Raw genomic sequence first — 19,257 nt, 5'->3', positions numbered from 1 at the left:
ATCATTTATAATATCATTGGTAATCAAACTTCTAGGAATGCGTCTGTCATTAGTTATCATCTATTTCAACAAAAATAATTATATAAATAAATATTTAAACATTTCTTTATCTAAATCTCTGTTCAAGATCTTAATTTTTAATTTTTTTTTATCATGATCTAATAATCAAGATCTTTATCAATCAATATATTGATTTTTTTTTTTTATTTTATCTTGATCTTGATTTTTTTTAAATTTTGATAAAACGTTGACAAAAAAAAAAACCACCTTCACTCTCTTCGGTGAGGGTAAACCGAATATCACCAATTTCTCTCGGAATATTATCAAATTATCTAATTTTAATAGAAGTAATTGGGCCGTAAGGAACGCCCGAGCTCGCAAGCCGTCCCTAAACAAGAATCGGGCTAAGCCCGGCCCGGCCACTTTCCATATAACGCACGTGCTTAGCAAATCCACATGAAAAAAAAGAAGAGACGAGCGAGACGCTCAACTGCGTCGAAGAAAAACCCTGCAAAAGCCCTCATTTTATCTCCACTACAGAGCATGGTTTTTAAACTCGTCCGAGACCGAGATGTATCGCCCGAGTTAACTCGGTATCGGAGCTTAATGAGACCAACTCACAATGTGTCATGAGACGACCGCGTATCGTGAGATAAGCGAGTCGTCTCGGACGATATTTTCGAAAAACTCGGGCGATACGAACGAGATAAACGAGACAATGCAGATTTTGTTTTAACTCGTGAGATAAACGAGTTGTGCCTCAATTGTCAATTATTTCACCCTCAAATCGATTTTCTTCATTATTTTTTCATCTTCTCCACCAAGTGAACAATCGAGTTTTTTTTAATTTTATATATTTTATATTTTTTTGAAGCGCTTCATGCCATGCCTTCAAATATTTAAAAAACATTCTTACAAGCAACATCAATGTGCAAACATTTATGGATTGCATGCTTTGTTTCTAGAATGTAAGCATGTAATATATTCCACAGGGCCAGAAATGCCATTTAAAGAAGCATGACAGACAACACTGCAGCTGTGATTGTTCATTCATTAAAACAATAAATATTTTTTTTAGAAAAAAACATGGAACTCAATTTATTTTGATAAGTATAGTATGATTTTTTTTTTAATTATATATATATATATATATATTTTTTTTTGGGTTTATTTTTTAATAGGAATCATTTATGAATTTTTTAGATTTTTTAAATAGTTAAAAACCATTGTCTCAATGTTGAACGAGACGACTCAAACGAGATGAGACGTATCGTCCGAGTCAACTCGGTATCGGAGCGACTAACACAAGCCCCTACCCAAGCTTAAAGAGTGCTTTAGCTTGACTTGACTGTAATCGGAGTGAAAAGCCTTACACTGTGTTTGGATTGAGGGAAGAGAAGGGAAGGGAAGAGGGGAAAAACTAAAAAAATTTGTTCCCTACAAAGTGGAGAGATGAGGAGGGAAGGGAAAGAACATATTTTTTATTTCAAAATTGCCCCCACTCTTTTGTAAAATTTTCAAAAGAAATAGATATTGACAGGCCGTTTATTACTACTACACCCCAAGTAATAAAATACAATCAAATTGCAGAAGCCCTGCACATGCTTACGAAGGAGACGAAGGAGTCGAAGGAGAGAAGGAACGAAGGCGGCGACCTCGAGTAGGAGACAACTTCGACTAGGAGACCGCCTCGACTAGGAGACGACCTGAGGTATTCTCTCTCTCACTCTATCTCTATCATTCTTCTAATCTTTTTCAAAAACCAATAGTATTATTAGCAAATAGTATGATTTTTTTCTCTCTCCCCATTTTGATGGTCTGGATTTGCTGCATTTGCTCTTGAAAGTTTTGAAATTTGGTCATTTTATTTAGATTTGTGTGTTTCTGTACCAGTTGAGGTGATCTAGGATTTGGCTCTCATGTTTTCTTAGTTTGAAATCCTTTGCTTGCTCCAATAAAGAATTTTCTAATTTAGGAAGGATTATGTAGTAGGGAATTGGTTAGTTACAAGCTATCCTAAATTTATAATTTAAGAAGGATTACTAGAAGTATTACAGAGGTCCTTGTACATTCAGATGGCTCTTAGGCTACTGTAGTGATTGCAAGGAATATGATTGATGCAGTGTGCAGGATTAGAGGATCTGAGTTCATTTGTAAAACAATGCAATTGGGTTCATTTGTAAAACAATGCAAGTGTTTCTGTTATAAACTTAATCAAACTCATGGAAAACTAAACTAATGTATAATAAGGATATACACACCAAAATAAAAAGGTTCAAACACAAAAGGGAAAATGAAATTAAAGAGAGAAACTTCAATAGTAATCTATCAACGTTTGGTTTCTTCATTGATCACTTGCATATAACCCCTTTTAAGTTTTAAAGCCTGAGTTACTTCTTACTTTAGAAACCTAAATTGGGGAGTTTCTTTGGAGAAGAAATGGAATGGAATGGAGTGCAATAATTAACAAAATAGAATGGTTATCCCCACCCTAGACTGTTTAATTCATTGTTTGGTATTATAAGAAAGTTGGTGGTAATACATGCTCTCAAAAGAATCCAAAGGCAAATGCTCATATAAGTACAAGAAAATTGGCAAGTATACTAAAAATAGATGATCAAACACTCCTTCCAAGTCTTTTATATAAAGCAGCTATACAAAGACAATTTACTACACTGTAATATGAGCTGCTCTTGTCCTCTTCCGGGTGGGATCCCAACTCCTTTGTTTGGGGATTCTTATTTTTATTTTTTTGTAAACCTAGACTACTTATACTATATCTATATATGCATGTATGTAGACCTAGTAGTTTGATTAGTATAGTTGTTGAACCATACCACACAGTCCTAGCAACAATATACTATGGGATCAGTGTATCAAATTTAAAATTATGTGTTGATATCATCTAGGTTTCTATTCCTTGGTTACCCCACTATTATGGAGTTACATAGGTATGGGAAATTTCTTTTTTCAATACTAGCTATTTAAATTTTATTTCGGTCATTACTGTAATTGTTAGTTTCAATTCTCACTTTTTTGTTTTATTATTATTGTTCTAACAGTTTGGATTTTGCTTGTTCATGATAGGTTTGGGCAACTTCAAGCTGTCAATCTTAAGAGTATTGAGCCCGCTCTTCGAGCAGGTGTTTGGCAACCCTGTTGTATATTATCCATGTGAATTGTGAATCTCAAATTATTTAAGAGCCAACTTTTAATAGGAATGTGCCTCCTTCAATTGCATGAACATAGTGTGTTCCTTTTTGATGACTTGCATATGTAATCATAGAAACTGAAACAACGGCTTGAGAACCATGAGGTTTGCTAAATATCCAATCCTTCCTTCATGTGAAACATCTAAACTCTGTTTTTTTTTTCTTCGTTGTATTCTTCTATCCCCACAATTTTTAGGATTAATTTTTTTGCTTCTGTTGCATGTGAAATAGATTTGTTCTCTTTATATTATTCTGTCCATCAATCATTTTTCTCTTTGGTCCTTCTCCAATATACAATTATTGGATTGAATATAAAATCCAAACCATTTAAATATAAAATCCAATGGTTGAAATTTATCCTCAAGATAAGTGTCTTTGTTATGCGTGTTAGTGGGATACTTATAAACCTCAATTGTTGGATTTCGTATTTAAATGATCAGGATCATATGTTCCCTCATGAGTCATTCGAAAGTGTAACTAGAAATCCATCTCTAATATAAGGGATTTCTACGTGTTCCTTTAGGACACTTGTTAACAAAATCCTTATATTGGAGAGATTCTATTGCCTCACCAACTTTTGCTTAGGATGTTCTTAGTAAAAGTGGGTTTGGCAATAGAAACTCTCATTTATAAGCGTTCAAACGACAGGTACCCCTCAAACTGATCATGAACATTTGGTTGTTTATATTTTGTATCATTGTACAAGTAGAATTTTGTTTTTTAGACTATGAAGGGTATAATAGTCATTTGACAATAATAATTTCTCTTCTCTTCTCTTCTCTTCTCTTATGAATCCTAACCAAACAGGAGAAATTTGACTTTTTCTCTTCTATTCTCTTTCAATCCAAATAGGGTGAAGAGAAACTAGTCTTCTCTTCTCTTCCCTTCCCTTCCCTTCCCTTCCCTTAATGAGTTTCTCTTCCCTTCCCTTCCCTCAATCCAAACATAGCATTAAAGAGCGGGTGCTTGAGCTTGAGCTTAGATACACATATCCTTAATTGAGATGAGACCAAATACCGAGTTTAAAAACCATGCTACAGAGAGAGACAAAGAGAGAGAGAGAATGAGCGGTCATGGCGACGAGGAAGATGATCAAGGTAAAATATTCCTGGATGAAAACGACATAATCGAAGAAATCAACGTCGATGAAGAAGGTGTGACCCTCTCTATCTCCCTCTTTTCTATGTAACCCTCTCGTAAATCTTTTTATCTCTTTATTTGTCTATTGGTGCAGATCTTCCTGATGCGGATGATGAAGTTGGATCAGATGATGATCTGGGTATGCTCAAAATCTGATTTTTAGTTTATTTTATTTCGGTTTCTGGGTATTCTATTTTCTCTATTAAATTTCAATCCCAATCGTTCTTTCTGTAGAAAAATATAATTTTTTTCATTTTTTTTTTCTTTAATTCTACTTGTAACATCCCCATTTTTTAAATTTAGAACTCCAATCAAACCGTATAAGTTTAAAGGAAGATGGGTAGTTCTAGAGAACAAAATTTATAAATTTATTCTCTAGAAACTATGGAAAAAACCCCTCAAAAAGAGATCTTTGTTTACCTGTTGAGTTCTTCATGAGAGCTCAGCTCCAACTAGTTTGAAATGTTTTTTTCAATGTGGAGTTTGATAAGTGCTTTTTGATGGGTATTTTTTTTTTCTACTGTTATAATTGTCTAGTTGGCTCTAGTAGATCATTATTTTGAAGTTTTCAATTTTTTTTTGGTTTTTGTTAATTTTGAGTGGTTGCAGTTGAACCAGATGATTCCATGCACTTATTCGCCGGTCATACTGGTATGGCTTTCTACTTAGTCTTATTAAATTTTTATTTAAATATCTGATGATTATGTACAGTTATGTTATACAGTCGTAGATAGTATTTTATTTCTGCTAAATTCCGTAGATCAGGATTAATAGCTACATCATAGATTATTTCTGATAATGCACTAAGCAGAGCATTATAACTTATCTATTTATTTAATTGTGTAAGAATATTTTAAAAGAAGCAAGAATACAAAGGTGGTAAAAGAGACAAGCCCCATGGGAAAGACTGATGAGTAAGAACTATAGAAGGAGTACCAGTTTTAACTTTCACCAAATATCATGTAATCCAATTTGAAGATATAATCCTGAGAAAGATAAGGCTCTAAAATTTCTTATAAATCTTAGTCCATCATAATAATAAAGCTTTAATTCTAAGATTGAAGGTGGGGATCAAGTTTCCCTCTTCATCTAAGGTTCTCTTATATCATTCCAAAGGCCTTAAAAAAATTGTGAACATGATTATTCTCATTAGGGGGCTTAACTCTGGGGACAAAATTCAAGGTGTTCCAGCTCTGGGAAAGGGAAAACATGAATTAACAAGGGGTCCAATAGATACAAAGAGGCTAAAGAAATGAAACTAAATAGAAAATGCAAACTTGCAGTGGATGCGGAGGTGATTTTCGATTTTTTTGCACTTGGGGAAAAAGTCTGCAATGATCTTATCAAAGTAGTATACAAAGAAAATAAAGCCACCTTGGATGGATTGATTGAGCCCAAAATGAAGAATGTTGGGAAAATGGATCCCTATGAATGTCAACGGAGAATGAGCCATCTGTTTCTTCTTCAACATGTGCTTATTCTCGTCACTATGATATATGGAGATATCATTGATGCAATGGAAAAAAAATCGCCACAAAATTCATCTCCCAGTCATTGTAATTCTTTTTAAAATCGAGATCCTAGATCCTCTTATTATCTGTGCAAACCTGAAAATTGAGGATCAACATGTTTTTATTAGGATATTGAGACTTAAAGAGAGACAACACTCTGACAATCATCCCAAAATCTAAACCTGTCATCTTTTCCAACTATGGGGACAGGTCTTTGTTCAATTCTTCCAACCCCTTCATGATACCTTTCTACACTTGGCTCTTGTAAGTGGTTTTAACCTCATCTCTATGCCATCCATGAACCTTGGTTCCAAATTCGAAGGTTCATACTTAAAAAAAAAATCATTCGAGGTTCTTCATATTACCATTGGTTGAAGTATATGATGAAAGGAAGACAATTGCCTAAAAAAGGGAAATGTAATTCTCCTCTTGTTGAGAGTCAATTGAAATGGTTTGGAAAGTTGCTACATAGATCAATGACAACACCAAATAGGAAATCTTCGGTGCATGTTGAAGGCTCCAAAAGAGTGAGGGAAAGGCTAAAAATGAGACCCCTTGTTCCTCCATTTATGCTTTTGCTAAAAGAAACGGTGCTCTTGTTTTTGATAACTTGATTCCCAATGAAAATGAGATTTCTTGGAATTTGAATCAGGCGATGTATTGATGACTATGAGATTGATTACACCGGTTCTTTGCTTCTCAATTCAAGGTAGATGTGCATTTGGGATGAATATGAGAAAGTGGATCTCTTAAATGAGATTCCCTCCTAGATACTTCTTAGTGAGGTCCCTATGTTAACAACTCTGATAAGGATGTGGTGCTTGTCGAGTTTCCAATTAAAGTCCCTTGGAATCAGTCAATTTCTTTATATGAATCGCATGTTGACGGTTAATCACTTAAGAATTGTATTTTCTACCCCAAATAGGTTTTGCTTCGTTTTTTCCCCCTTTCAAGTGAAGAATCAGTGGAACACTTTCTTCTCCATTGCCTTATTTCTTGGTATATTTGGGATTCCTTCATCCATTCTGATTTAGATGACTGATGTCTAAGGATGTTCTATCCATAGTCGAAGATTGGCACTCTAAGGCCTTTGCTTCCCCAATTAGAAACATTCTTTCGTATATTATCTCCTTTTCCCCTTTGCTGGTGCATCTGAAAAAACAGAATGCACATATCATCATGAAGGTGAAGGCTATGGTTTTTGCTTGGGCCTTTGTTTCTCTTAACATATTGGGAATTCATTTAGAAGGGCTTTTCTTCATTCGGTTTTATATTTTATCTTAATTGTTGTATTTCCATTTATGACTTGGCACCATCCATTAAAATTTGTCCCTTTTTTTTGCTTCCCTTTTCCTGGCTGCACCTTGTGAGTATCTCTTTCACTAGAATTGCTCTGTTTCTTATCTGTTTTTACCAATCGTCAATGAGTTTGGATCCATGCCAACGTTCTATGTAAATATTGCGCTATCTGCTATCTCAGTCACATGTAATTGGATCATTTCGGTTGGAACCATATGTTGGGATATGGATACGAGAACATTTAATTTCTCATGTAATTTAAATCTTTGGGTTTTACCCAGAAAAATTTCTTGTATTAGCTACTTTTTATTTTTAAATTATTATGTGTCGTGGCACAGGCGAAGTCTATGCAGTTGTGTGCAGTCCTACAGATCCAATTCTGGTGGCAACAGGAGGTGGAGATGATAAGGGATTTCTATGGAAGATTGGTCAAGGAGATTGGGCTCAAGAGCTCCAAGGTATGTCTACAGTACAACTAAGAACAGTTTTAGGTGAATAGGTGCTCCAAGGGTCCAAATGTTTTACTCTATTTTCTTCTCACTAAACTGGTTCAATCTATTTCTTTCTCTTTGCAGGCCATAAGGATTCGGTTTCTAGTTTGGCCTTCAGTTCTGATGGGCAGTTACTTGCTTTTGGAAGCTTTGATGGACTTATTCAAGTATGGGACGTATCTTCATATACTCTCAAGTGCACACTTGAGGGTCCTGGAGCGGGTATTGAGGTGAATCTTTAAGGGTATTTTAGGAACACCCCCTGTTAAATTGGTGATATTAGGTTTGCTCCCCTTGACCGTAAGTCATCGTTGCTTTGCTTTTTCTTGATGATTTAACAGTGAAATTTTGACTTTTTTCCCCCAAATTTTGATATAGTAATTTAAGTATTTGAAGAACATTTTCTTAAAATTCAAAATTTCACCGTTAACTTTGACCTAAGGTCAAGGGGGTAAACCCAATCTTGCATTTTGAAAGGGGGTAAACCTAATATTACTGATTTAACAGGGAGATGTTTCTAAAATACCCAATCTTTAACATATCTTCGGTTATAGCGTAATGCTTATACAAAAGGAAAGTTGGATCTGAACTATATATCTTGCTCAGTGGGTGAAGTGGCATCCGAGAGGACATCTGATCTTGGCAGGTTCAGAGGATGCCACTGTTTGGATGTGGAATGCTGACAAAAGTGCCTATCTAAATATGTTTTCGGGTCATGGTAGCAGTGTCACTTGTGGTGATTTTACTCCTGATGGTACTACTCAAACCTATTAGCTAAACATTGTTTTTCTTCTCTTTTTCTTAAGTCTTTTTTTTTTTCGAAGATTTTTTTAAAACCTTCTTTGTAGATATAAATTTGAGTGACTCTTTGGCTTCACCTATTGTGGCAGGTAAAACAATCTGTACTGGTTCGGATGACGCTTCATTGAGGATATGGAACCCAAGAAGTGGGGAGAACATACATGTTGTTAAAGGTATATCTTCAAGTTAATGTTGGAAAGTTTGTATTTGTTAAGGCCCTTCTTGGTACGCTTGCAAATCTCTGTAAATTCACCAAGTCTTATGCTGCAAAAAATTGCACCACTCAAAACTTTCCAGTCCACTGCAGTAATTTTTTTTTGGATGGCAAAGTTTTGTGTTTTGTTAGGATAATTTGCCGAGGTGTTGAAAACTTTACAACGACTTGCTATCGAAGGAAGGAAACCAAAACCAGTGCAATAGTTGAGACGATTTGCGGAGGGCATCCAAGCACCCTTCGCCCACATTTTTTTTAATGCCAATTTACCATGATTTGTGGTCATGCCAAGAAGGGCCTAAGTTCTTTTTGTTCCATGTTTTTGTAATTCATGCTTTAACTTTGTAACTGTTGATATATGTAATAGATATGGTCAATTGGAAAATTGGCTGATACTAATGATTAGATTTTTATTGGCGTTATAGATTTTTAATATTGTCTTTGCTCTAGGTCATCTGTATCATACCGAAGGACTGACATGCTTGACAATAAGCTTTGATTCTACTCTGGCTGTTACAGTTCAGATTTAGAGAAAAGAAGAAAAATTGATTAATTAGCCCTAATTAGGCTAGATAAGTATTACATAAGATAACTAAAGAAGGGAAAAGACTAAAATAACCCTACAGACTTATTTAACACTCCCCCTCAAGTTGGTGCGTGGATATCAACAATGCCCAACTTGGACAAGACATCTTCAAATGAGGTTTTACTAACACCTTTAGTAAGAACATCAGCAAGTTGTTGAGAGGTAGGAACAAAGGGAGTACAAATCTGTCCAGAAACTATCTTTTCTCTAATGAAATGACGATCAACTTCGATGTGCTTCGTTCTGTCATGCTGAACCGGATTTGCAGCTATGTTAATAGCTGATTTATTATCGCAATATAGTAAGAAGGGGACCGGCACAGGAAGACATAAATCAACTAGTAAGATTTTGAGCCACAACAACTCGCATACTCCAAGTGCCATGGCTCTGTATTCTGACTCAGCACTCGACTGAGAAACTACATCCTGCTTCTTACTACGCCACGTTACCAAGTTACCACCAACTTTAGTACAATACCCAGAAGTAGACCGTCTATCAGTCACTGAACCAGCATAATCTGCATCTGTCCATGCCTCAATGCGAAGATGACCATGATTGTTGAATAAAATACCTCGACCAGGACATCCCTTAAGGTATCTAAGAATACGATAAACAGCAGCAAGATGAGATGTTCGAGGTGAGTGCATAAACTGACTTACAACACTAACAGCATAGGCAATGTCAGGGCGAGTCATAGACAAGTAGATCAATTTTCCCACAAGACGCTGATATTAGCCAATATCTGACACACTCTCCCTCAGAATCAGCCAACCTGTGATTCTGCTCAATAGGAGTATCAGCTGGACGAGATCCAAGCTGACCAGAGGCACTGAGTAAGTCAAGAACATACTTACGCTGAGAAATAAATATACCAGATTGGGACCGTGCAACCTCAATACCCAGAAAATAGCGAAGATGTCCAAGGTCCTTAATCTCAAATTGACGGCCTAAGTAAGTTTTGACCTCGGTAAGGCCATCGACATCATCTCCAGTAAGAACAATGTCATCCACATACACAATCAGAGCAACAGTTTTGCCTTGGGAGTGACGCAAAAACAAGGTGTGATCAGCAGAACTCTGATGGAAACCAAACTGATGCATGGCCTTAGTGAAACGCTCAGACCAAGCACGAGGAGACTGCTTCAGACCATAAAGAGACCGGCGAAGACGACAAACATGTGCAGGAGAAAAGCAGAAGGAAGAAACCCAGGAGGTTGGACCATATAGACTTCTTCTTGAAGATCACCATTAAGAAAAGCATTCTTGACATCTAACTGAAAAAGAGGCCATCCGCGAATAGCAGCAACAGAAAGGAGAACGCGAATGGTGGTCATCTTGGCAACTAGAGCAAAAGTTTCCTGATAATCAATCCCATAAGTCTGAGCATAACCTTTGGCCACCAGACGGGCCTTATAACGAGCAATGGAACCATCCGGATTATGTTTAAGCGTGAATACCCAGCGACAACCCACAGCTTGCTGGCAAGGCGGAAGAGGCACAATTTCCCAAGTTTGAGTCTTTTCAAGAGCAGTCAACTCATCAATCATAGCTGCGCGCCACTCAGGATGAGCAAGAGCATCTGCAACAGTAGTAGGAAGAGAAACAGCGGAAACAGAAGCAAGAAAACTTCGATAGGAAGGTGATAGTGCAGAGTTAGATATATAATTTGAAATGGGATAAGTACAAGTGCGCTTACCTTTACGAGTGGCAATAGGACGATCATCACAGGGAACAGACGGAGGCGGAGCCGGAGGCGAGGAGGCGAGCTGGTCAGACATAGAAGTGATGGTAGTATCACGTGGACGTCGAGAGTAAACCTGCAATGGAGGGGAGGACGAACTGACGGGGGGTGGGGAGGGAAGAACAGGTAGGGGAAGGGGAAATAAAGAAGGAAAAGAATCATCAGGTGAATCGAGAGGAAACCACTCAGATTGAATGCCAACGGACCCATTATAATAAGGAGTATGCTCAAAAAAAGAAACATCTCGAGAAATAAAACGTCGTCGTGAAGGAGGATGGTAACAACGATATCCTTTCTGGGTAGAGGAATAACCCAGAAAGATACATTTGACGGCCTTAGGGTCAAGTTTAGAACGATTTTGATCAAGAATTTGAACAAAACAGACACCCAAAAACACGCGGAGGAAGTGGAAACATGGGACGATCTGGAGAGAGCTTAGAGAGGGGTGTGACAAACTGAAGAACACTGGAGGGGGTTCGATTAATAAGGTAAACAGCAGTAAGAACTGCATCAGTCCAATATGATTGGGGCACGTTCATACCAATCGAAATGGCACGGGCTAACTCTAGAATATGGCGATTTTTTCTTTCGGATCGGCCATTCTGCTGAGGGGTCTTGACATTGGACATTTGATGCTCAATGCCAGACTCTAAACAAAGTTTCAGGACCTCACTATAGGTGTATTCAGTACCATGATCAGAACGGAAGGTCTTGATAGTACGACCAAATTGGGTTTGAACCATAGCAAGAAATTGCTTGAAGATCCCATAAACCTCACTCTTGTGTTTTATAAGATAAATCCAAGTGGTACGACTGTGATCATCAATGAACAAGACAAAATAACGAAAACCAAGAGTGGATGTGACAGGGGAAGGACCCCACACATCAGAATGAATTAAGTCAAACATAGCAGGTGTAATAGGATTTATACTAATAGGATAAGAAGAACGCACATGTTTAGCTAATTGACAAGTTTCACAAGAAAAATCAAGCACATTGTTATTATTAAATAAATTAAGGAACATGTGTTTCAAATATTCAAAAGAAATATGGCCTAAGCGTAAATGCCAACGCATTACAAGAGCCTTATTAGATTGACTACTAAGCTGAAGAGCAGAAGGGGTGCTAGGGGAACCGGGAACATCCAGGAGATACAATCCATTAACTTCACGTCCAGTGCCAATCGTCCTCTTCGACTCCAGATCCTGAAAGACACAATGAGAAGAATAAAAGGTTACACTGCAGTTCAAATTTTTGGTAAGACTACTAACGGATACCAAGTTAGTAGTAAGTTGAGGAACATGTAGTGTGTTAGTTAAGGATAAAGAGGATGTAACAGGTAAAAGACCTTGACCAGCTATGGAAGACAAAGAACCATCAGCCAAGCGAACCTTGCGATGACCAGAGCAAACACTATAGGTTTGAAATAGGGAGGACATACCGGTCATGTTATCTGAGGCACCAGAATCAATGATCCATGGTGAGGAAGTGGTTGAAACACTGTTTGCAGAGGCAAATGTACCTGAGTGAGCGAAGGTAGAAACCGGCTGAGATGAAGTCTCTATCTGGTTGAAGAATTTTCTGAACTTGTCAAGCTCAGCTTGGGATAAAGATACCGAGTCTGATGAGGATGTAGTAACTGAAAGAGGTGCATAACATCGAGCCTTCACATGACCTAACTTTCCACAATGATCACACTTATGTCGTTGACGGGTAGGCATAGACCCACTGGGGGGTTGTGGAGAAGATAGGCGAGTAAGCATAACAGAATGATCCCCTGAAGAATGAGGTAGGATAGCAGCACGACGACTCTCATCCGCTAAGACATATGAATAAGCTGTCTGTAGCGACGGAAAAGGATCCATACCCAATAAATGAACTCGCGCATATTCAAATTCATCCCGGAGACCCGCTAGAAATTGAAAAACCCGATTCTTATCCAAAATTGACGAATATAATGTCTCATCAAGAGGGTCCTTCCATGAATAGGATGAGGAATAGAAAGTCAGCTCTTCCCACCGAGCACGTAGCTGTGAGATATAAGTGGTAACTGAAGAATCTCCTTGGGAAAGATGAGAAATCTCACGCTCCAAATTGAAGATCCTGACATTATTCTGACGTTGTGAGTAAATACTCTTTGCCGAATCCCATATCTGTTTTGCTGTCGAGGAAAACATAAAACCAGCCGCAATGTGTGGTTGCATAGAAGTAACCAACCAAGAACGGACCATAGAATCATTAGCAAACCAATGGGAGTAATAAGAGTCGGTCTGTACGGGTTGTTTGTCTGCCCCTGTGAGATAACCAATCTTTCCCTTTCCACCGATGAACATTTCAACCGAACGTGCCCAAAGCAGATAATTAGGACCGTCTAATTTCACGGTAGTAATTTGAGCGCCTGAAAAATCGGTTGAATGAGAAGAAAGACCACTTAATCCATTATTAATGATCGAGGAAGATGATGTCTCAGAAGCCATCAAAAAAGTGAAGTTTTAATAACAAAAAAGTGTGAAAATGTTACTTATCGCAGCGCCCTAAAGGTTGTCACTACCACGAGCGAGAAATCGAGGAATCAATGAGCAATACTGTTGTTAGAACAGCCTCAAACAGTACCCTACTATAATTATAAGCCTCATATAATAATCAACGATGGTCAAAGATCAATACCAACAACCTGTTGTGATCGTAGGATTTAAAATCGCAGTCTGTTGTGTCACACAAGACTGAGCAGCTTCCTACGATAGTCAGAAAACGCAGCAGAGGTCACCTGCTGTGATCGCAGGTCTCAGATGACTACCTACGATGATCGCACAAGGTTGAGCAGCCACTTACAATGATCAAAACACTCAGAAAAGGGTACCTGCTATGATCGCAGGTCTTATACATTGCCAACGATGGTCGCAGACATCAAAAAAACACTACCTTGAGTGTCGCCAGGCTCAGATATAGCTAACCTAGGTGTCGCAGGCATCAAACAGCAACATTGCTGTGAGAATAGCCTGATCGCAGGCTTCGAATGGTTCTTAACTCCCTATCGCATGATGCGAGTAGGGTGTGTAGTGACAGAAAACCCCCGTAGGGGTGATATGGATTGAAAAACGAGAGAAGTTGGTGATGATTTAAGGAAGGATTAGTCAATGGAGTTCGTAGCAGTGAGCTTCGATGAAGTTTGGCTCTGATACCAAGTTCAGATTTAGAGAGAAGAAGAAAAATTGATTAATTAGCCCTAATTAGGCTAGATAAGTATTACATAAGATAACTAAAGAAGGGAAAAGACTAAAATAACCCTACAGACTTATTTAACAGGATCAAAGGATGGTTCTGTCCATATAGTGAACATAACAACTGGGAAGGTATGAACCCTCCCTTTCTCCCATTGTAATCCTTTAGGTCTGATTTATTTTCTTTCATAGTTTCTTCTCTCTATTTTTGTCTAAAAAATCTATGTAAATTCTAACTACGCAGTGTAAATTCTAACTCTTAATAAACAAGTTTTTTTTTTACACATGGAAGCTGAGTTGGTGGGCTTGAGGGGCAACTTGGGACCTTACCTCTGCACAGAAGCTCACCACATGAAGAGAGGATGAGGTGTTTGGGTTCTCCATCTCATCTGCCAAGTCTAAGACAAACCATCTATAAAGATTTTCTCTCTCCACTGTCCAAGTGGAAAACCTTTTCCTTTATTGGCATTATAGCATGTTTACTTGGTCTGGGAGGGATGGAGTCCTTGATAGATGTTGAAGATATTTGACACAATACATAACCATTATTTTACCATGTTGGTAGGATAAATGGATCTGATAGTAAGTTCACGGTGGTCACTCATAACTTTCATAAGGTTGTGTGTGTAGACTAGTCACAGTATGACATAGTCCACTTTGGATACTATTTGTTTTTCTTGGTAAATCTTGTCTATATTCCTTTTCTAAATGGTGTTGGTTATCTGACTTGGCTTCTCTTTTTTGGTTGAATTTCAATTAATAATATCCTTAATATTAGTGGGACCAAATGTCACCGCCTCTGAAGTCCATCCAAGAAAGATACACCTAGACGGGGCCCACAACCAAACATTCAAAAGGCATGACTATTTAGTTGTTGAGGGTGCCCATGGGGTCAGGATGGTGGCCTTGCTAAGGTTGTCCACGCACAAGCAAGATAGTGAAGAGCAGTTAGTATGGGCTGCTCAACACCTATTAAAGGCTTGCAATAGCTGTATCCTGCCAACATGCTAGGATTTTGGGCTTAATAGCTCAGTTGGTTTGACACATTGCAAAGCTACTTTGAGGTCGTGGGTTCAAGTCTACCTTACACAACAAAAAATATAAATATAAATAAAATAAAAAAATACTAGTATTTTAAAGTTTGTGCTAATTTCTCAAATATTGAGTTATTTCCATTTTGTTGTCCTGGTGTATTACTCCCATTAGTTCTTCACTTTCATTGTGCTGTTATGCTATTTGTAATTGTTGTCTTGTTTTCCTATTAGCTGTAAGTATTGGATGATGTAGAAAAATTTTCTGAAGCAAAGACTGAAGGCTCATACACATTCTTCCTGCTTTTGTAGGTGATTAGTTCTCTGACTGCCCACTCTGACTCAATTGAGTGCGTTGGACACTCTCCAAGGTATGGTCATATCTTGGATTACCTATTTTTAAGTTTGGAGGATCTATAACTTCTGAAATTCTCCAAGTAAAATACCTGAAGGATCTTGTTTTATCTTTATTTCTTTGGCAATAATGGTGAAATGTAAATGGTTCCATTGAATGCTTGTCTAATAAATATTAGAGAAATTTGCATAAAAATGCCGTATTATGTTCTTCTTGTTCTTGTTATTGATAGTCAGGGTGCCACTTAAATGGAATGAACACATAAGTTTGACGCCAATAGTGTTAACGAAAATTGTAGTGCCGACCTTTAATGGTGTTTACTATGAAATAAAAACAATATTCAATGGTGATAAGGTCTGGACATTGCTCTGTTGGCAGTCTTCAAAATCTTCCCTTGTAGGGTGTTGATCAGTTCTCACTTCGTCTCAAAGTCTCTTTATTAGTTGCTACTATGATCTGATTTATGGCGCTCTGTTTTTTAAATGTTACATTTGAAAGGTTGGATCTTTAATTCTTTGTTTATTTATGAATTTTTGAATCTTCTCTACAATAATTTTCCTACATTATTTAGAAAACCATTCCCACTGTTTCAATGTTGTTTCACAGCTTTCCTTGGGTTGCAACTGGGGGCATGGATCAGAAGCTCATCATTTGGGATTTGCAGCGTTCATCACCGCGCTGCACATGTGATCATGAGGTGAGTTGAGGGTTTACCCTCAATTACATTTTAAATCATCATTTCTGTATGATAACTGTTTCATCCAAAATCATTATTCGAGCCATAGATAATGATAAAGTAAAAAACAAAAGAAAACCTTGACAATCAAGGGTCGAACCATAGGGACAACATTAATCCAAAGTATTTTTACTTCCAATCCAATTCAAGTTTATGTAATCGATTAAAAACAATTTTTGGGAGAGATTTATCTGAAATAAACTACTAAAATAAAAACTTAAAAATACGATAGAGAAGTGCAGACCAATTAGATCCACCTTCACGAGCTTTATCAGTGAATTCTGGTTCCCTATTTATCTCGATCCACTAAACAAAATTAATGTTAGTAGATCGGAAAATCAAACAGTTATAATAGAAATAAAATCAAAAGTATGCAATAAATTAAGTCGAGATTATTAAATAAACATTAATTGTTCTCTGTAAAGTATGGTTTTTCTTGAACTAATCAAAGAATGAACCATCAAAACTTTAAGAAACATTCAATGTTTAACCTAATAATAAATACCTAACACTATCACAATATAACTATGAAGCAATTACGAGAACAATAAAAACACTTACAAATCTTGCTCTGGCTTCCTAAACTGATTTAATGGAGATTTAGCCAATAGTCATCGCAAGAACAATAAAGTAAAAGTAAAGTAAAGAGAACATGGAAGAAAGAGTAGAGATGAAAGAAATGAATTCTTTATTGCTTCTTGATTTTGAAACTGGCAGAGCCTCCTTACAACTTTTGTAAAACTAAGAAAGAAAAATAAAAAAACCTAAAACTAAAAGAATAGAAAAAGAGAAGTTGATCTTCAGGGAGATGAGAGATGAGATGTTATTTAGTTTGGTCTCTTATTTATAGAGACCGGATTAGAGTTTCGGAAACATTTCGAGTTTACAAAAAATACTAAAACCTAGTCCAATGCGAATAATCTTCCGCCGCAAAGCTTCTGTGTGAATTTCAAGGCAGGATTGTCTGCGTTGACCGTGCCGCCGCTGTTGACCATGACACTGCAGTAAAATTTGGCCCAAATGTTTTGAATTTTGGTCCTTGGTCTTGTTTCGAATCTTGGATCATAGTGGTAGTTTTGGATTTTTCTAATTTGCCTTGAAACTTTGCAAATATTTCCTGTTACACGTAAATAACAGTAATTAATTCCAAAATACATTATTTAATGAAAATCAATGATAAATATGGACTAACCATGTATTATATCTAATGAGGGGATTTAGTGTGCAATTTATTTGTAAAGTTCATTTAATAAGGGCTCTAGAAATAACTTTCTAGACCCTAGTCAATCACGAAAACTCGATTTATCTTATGACTTGTTAAATCATTACTTCTCTTAAGCCTAATAAAAAGAGAGCTGCTAATGGCACCCTATTTTTTACTTATCACACCCCAATTAAAAATAAAGAAAATAAGTGTACAATTGAAAATTGTAAAAGTTGGGGTTCCAATAGAAGCTCTCTGGTGTCTTTTTTTTCCTGCTAGATTTCTATTTTTTGGATTTTATACAAGCCTAATCAAAATTGTGAACAACTACTGAAATTTTTTGAATGGTGTTATAATGTTGAGATTATTTTTTGAATCAAACCTTTATAATATTTGAAGAGTGTGTTTTAAATGTTAATTGAAAAGTGATAAATAATTTAAGAAATAGGGGTTGTAATAAGTAAAAGCTGAGGAGCCAATAACAGCTCTCAATAAATTAAGGTGACCTAAATATGCTAAAATATACTAAATATTCAAGTATTTCATGATCGACAATGCATTTAACAGAATTGTAAGAAGGAATATGATTCATTCAGCCGGACCCAAATTTTTTAGATAGGCTTTGATGATCATGAAAAATACACATCATGGCTCTTTTGGGTCGCTAAAGTGATTTTGGGCAAATCAATTCTAGTTATTTTGATCATCAAACTTACGTTAATTTATTGATCTTTTTTGTGAGCAGGAAGGTGTAGCATGCTTAGCATGGCTGGGGGCGTCTTGTTACATTGCTACAGGTTGTGTAGATGGGAAAGTACGTGTCTGGGACAGCCTTTCCGGGGATTGTGTGAAGACATTCTATGGGCACTCTGATGCTATTCAGTCTTTATCCGTGTCTTCCAACGGGGAGTTCATTGTCTCAGTTTCACTGGATGGAACTGCACGAGTGTTTGAAATCGCTGAATTTCGATAGGTACAGAAACACATGGCTTTATATAGACAATAAATTATTTAATTATTCTCTAGTTGTGCAATATCTCTGAGTAAATTACATTTAGTTTTGTTGTCTCAAACTGTTGTGTAACGGTAATGAAAATATTCACTTGTACTAATGTATATTTACTGTACTAATGCATTTCTGATCATCATTGCGGAAGTTTTGTACCAGAAACTATTACATAAATTTGATTTAGAATTTTTTATTTATTAGCAAAAATTTATTGATAAGAGGAAGAGGAATCGTCAAATACAGCTTAAAGTCTCCTCTTACAAACATTATCCCATCTAAACAAGAGATCTTTAGAAAACAACCCTCTAAAATCCTTAAATTGCTTACACCAGAAGTACAAAAACCCAAGAATACTAATGAGGACATCCAGCATTGAACTTTACTTCCCGTTGAAAGTGTGTCCATTTCTTTCTTTCCACAAGTCCCAACACGGCAAAGGTGGCGAGCTTCCAATTTGTCCAATCACTTCTGTGAGAATAGCAATTGTAAATTTGTCCATTTCAGGGAGTGTTTAGGAAGTTATTTTTGAATCTAGAGAAGCTTTGGAGCATTTGGTGGAAAGAAAGGACAGCGTTCGGTTGCCAAAGTCCTAGTCAAAGCATATTATTCTATACGGGTTAAAAGTTTCGGAATGGGTTGATTTTTTGTGAGGACGGTCTCTATGGTGAGAGGATCATCCTCATAAAAAAATCAGTTAATTCTGAAA

General features: G+C 36.8%; 1 protein-coding gene across 1 annotated transcript; it reads left to right on the top strand.

Moving 5' to 3' along the window:
• Positions 1-1,605: 1,605 nt before the first annotated feature.
• On the top strand, positions 1,606-18,748 carry LOC147396607 (uncharacterized). The gene is made up of 15 exons (XM_086451555.1): positions 1,606-1,711; positions 2,910-2,951; positions 3,088-3,143; positions 4,253-4,366; positions 4,447-4,491; positions 4,962-5,003; positions 7,501-7,620; positions 7,738-7,883; positions 8,260-8,407; positions 8,544-8,627; positions 9,119-9,180; positions 14,289-14,348; positions 15,560-15,618; positions 16,209-16,299; positions 18,288-18,748. Exons 2-15 carry the CDS (start codon positions 2,938-2,940, stop codon positions 18,513-18,515), a joined length of 1,269 nt encoding a protein of 422 aa, XP_086307681.1. The 5' UTR covers positions 1,606-1,711; positions 2,910-2,937; the 3' UTR covers positions 18,516-18,748.
• The last annotated feature ends 509 nt before the right edge of the window (positions 18,749-19,257 follow it).

The sequence above is a fragment of the Akebia trifoliata genome, chromosome 8, assembly GCF_017979445.1.
Source record: "Akebia trifoliata isolate Shusen 1 chromosome 8, ASM1797944v1, whole genome shotgun sequence".
Taxonomy (NCBI): Eukaryota; Viridiplantae; Streptophyta; class Magnoliopsida; order Ranunculales; family Lardizabalaceae; genus Akebia; species Akebia trifoliata.
This window is presented reverse-complemented; position numbering and strand designations above follow the sequence as displayed.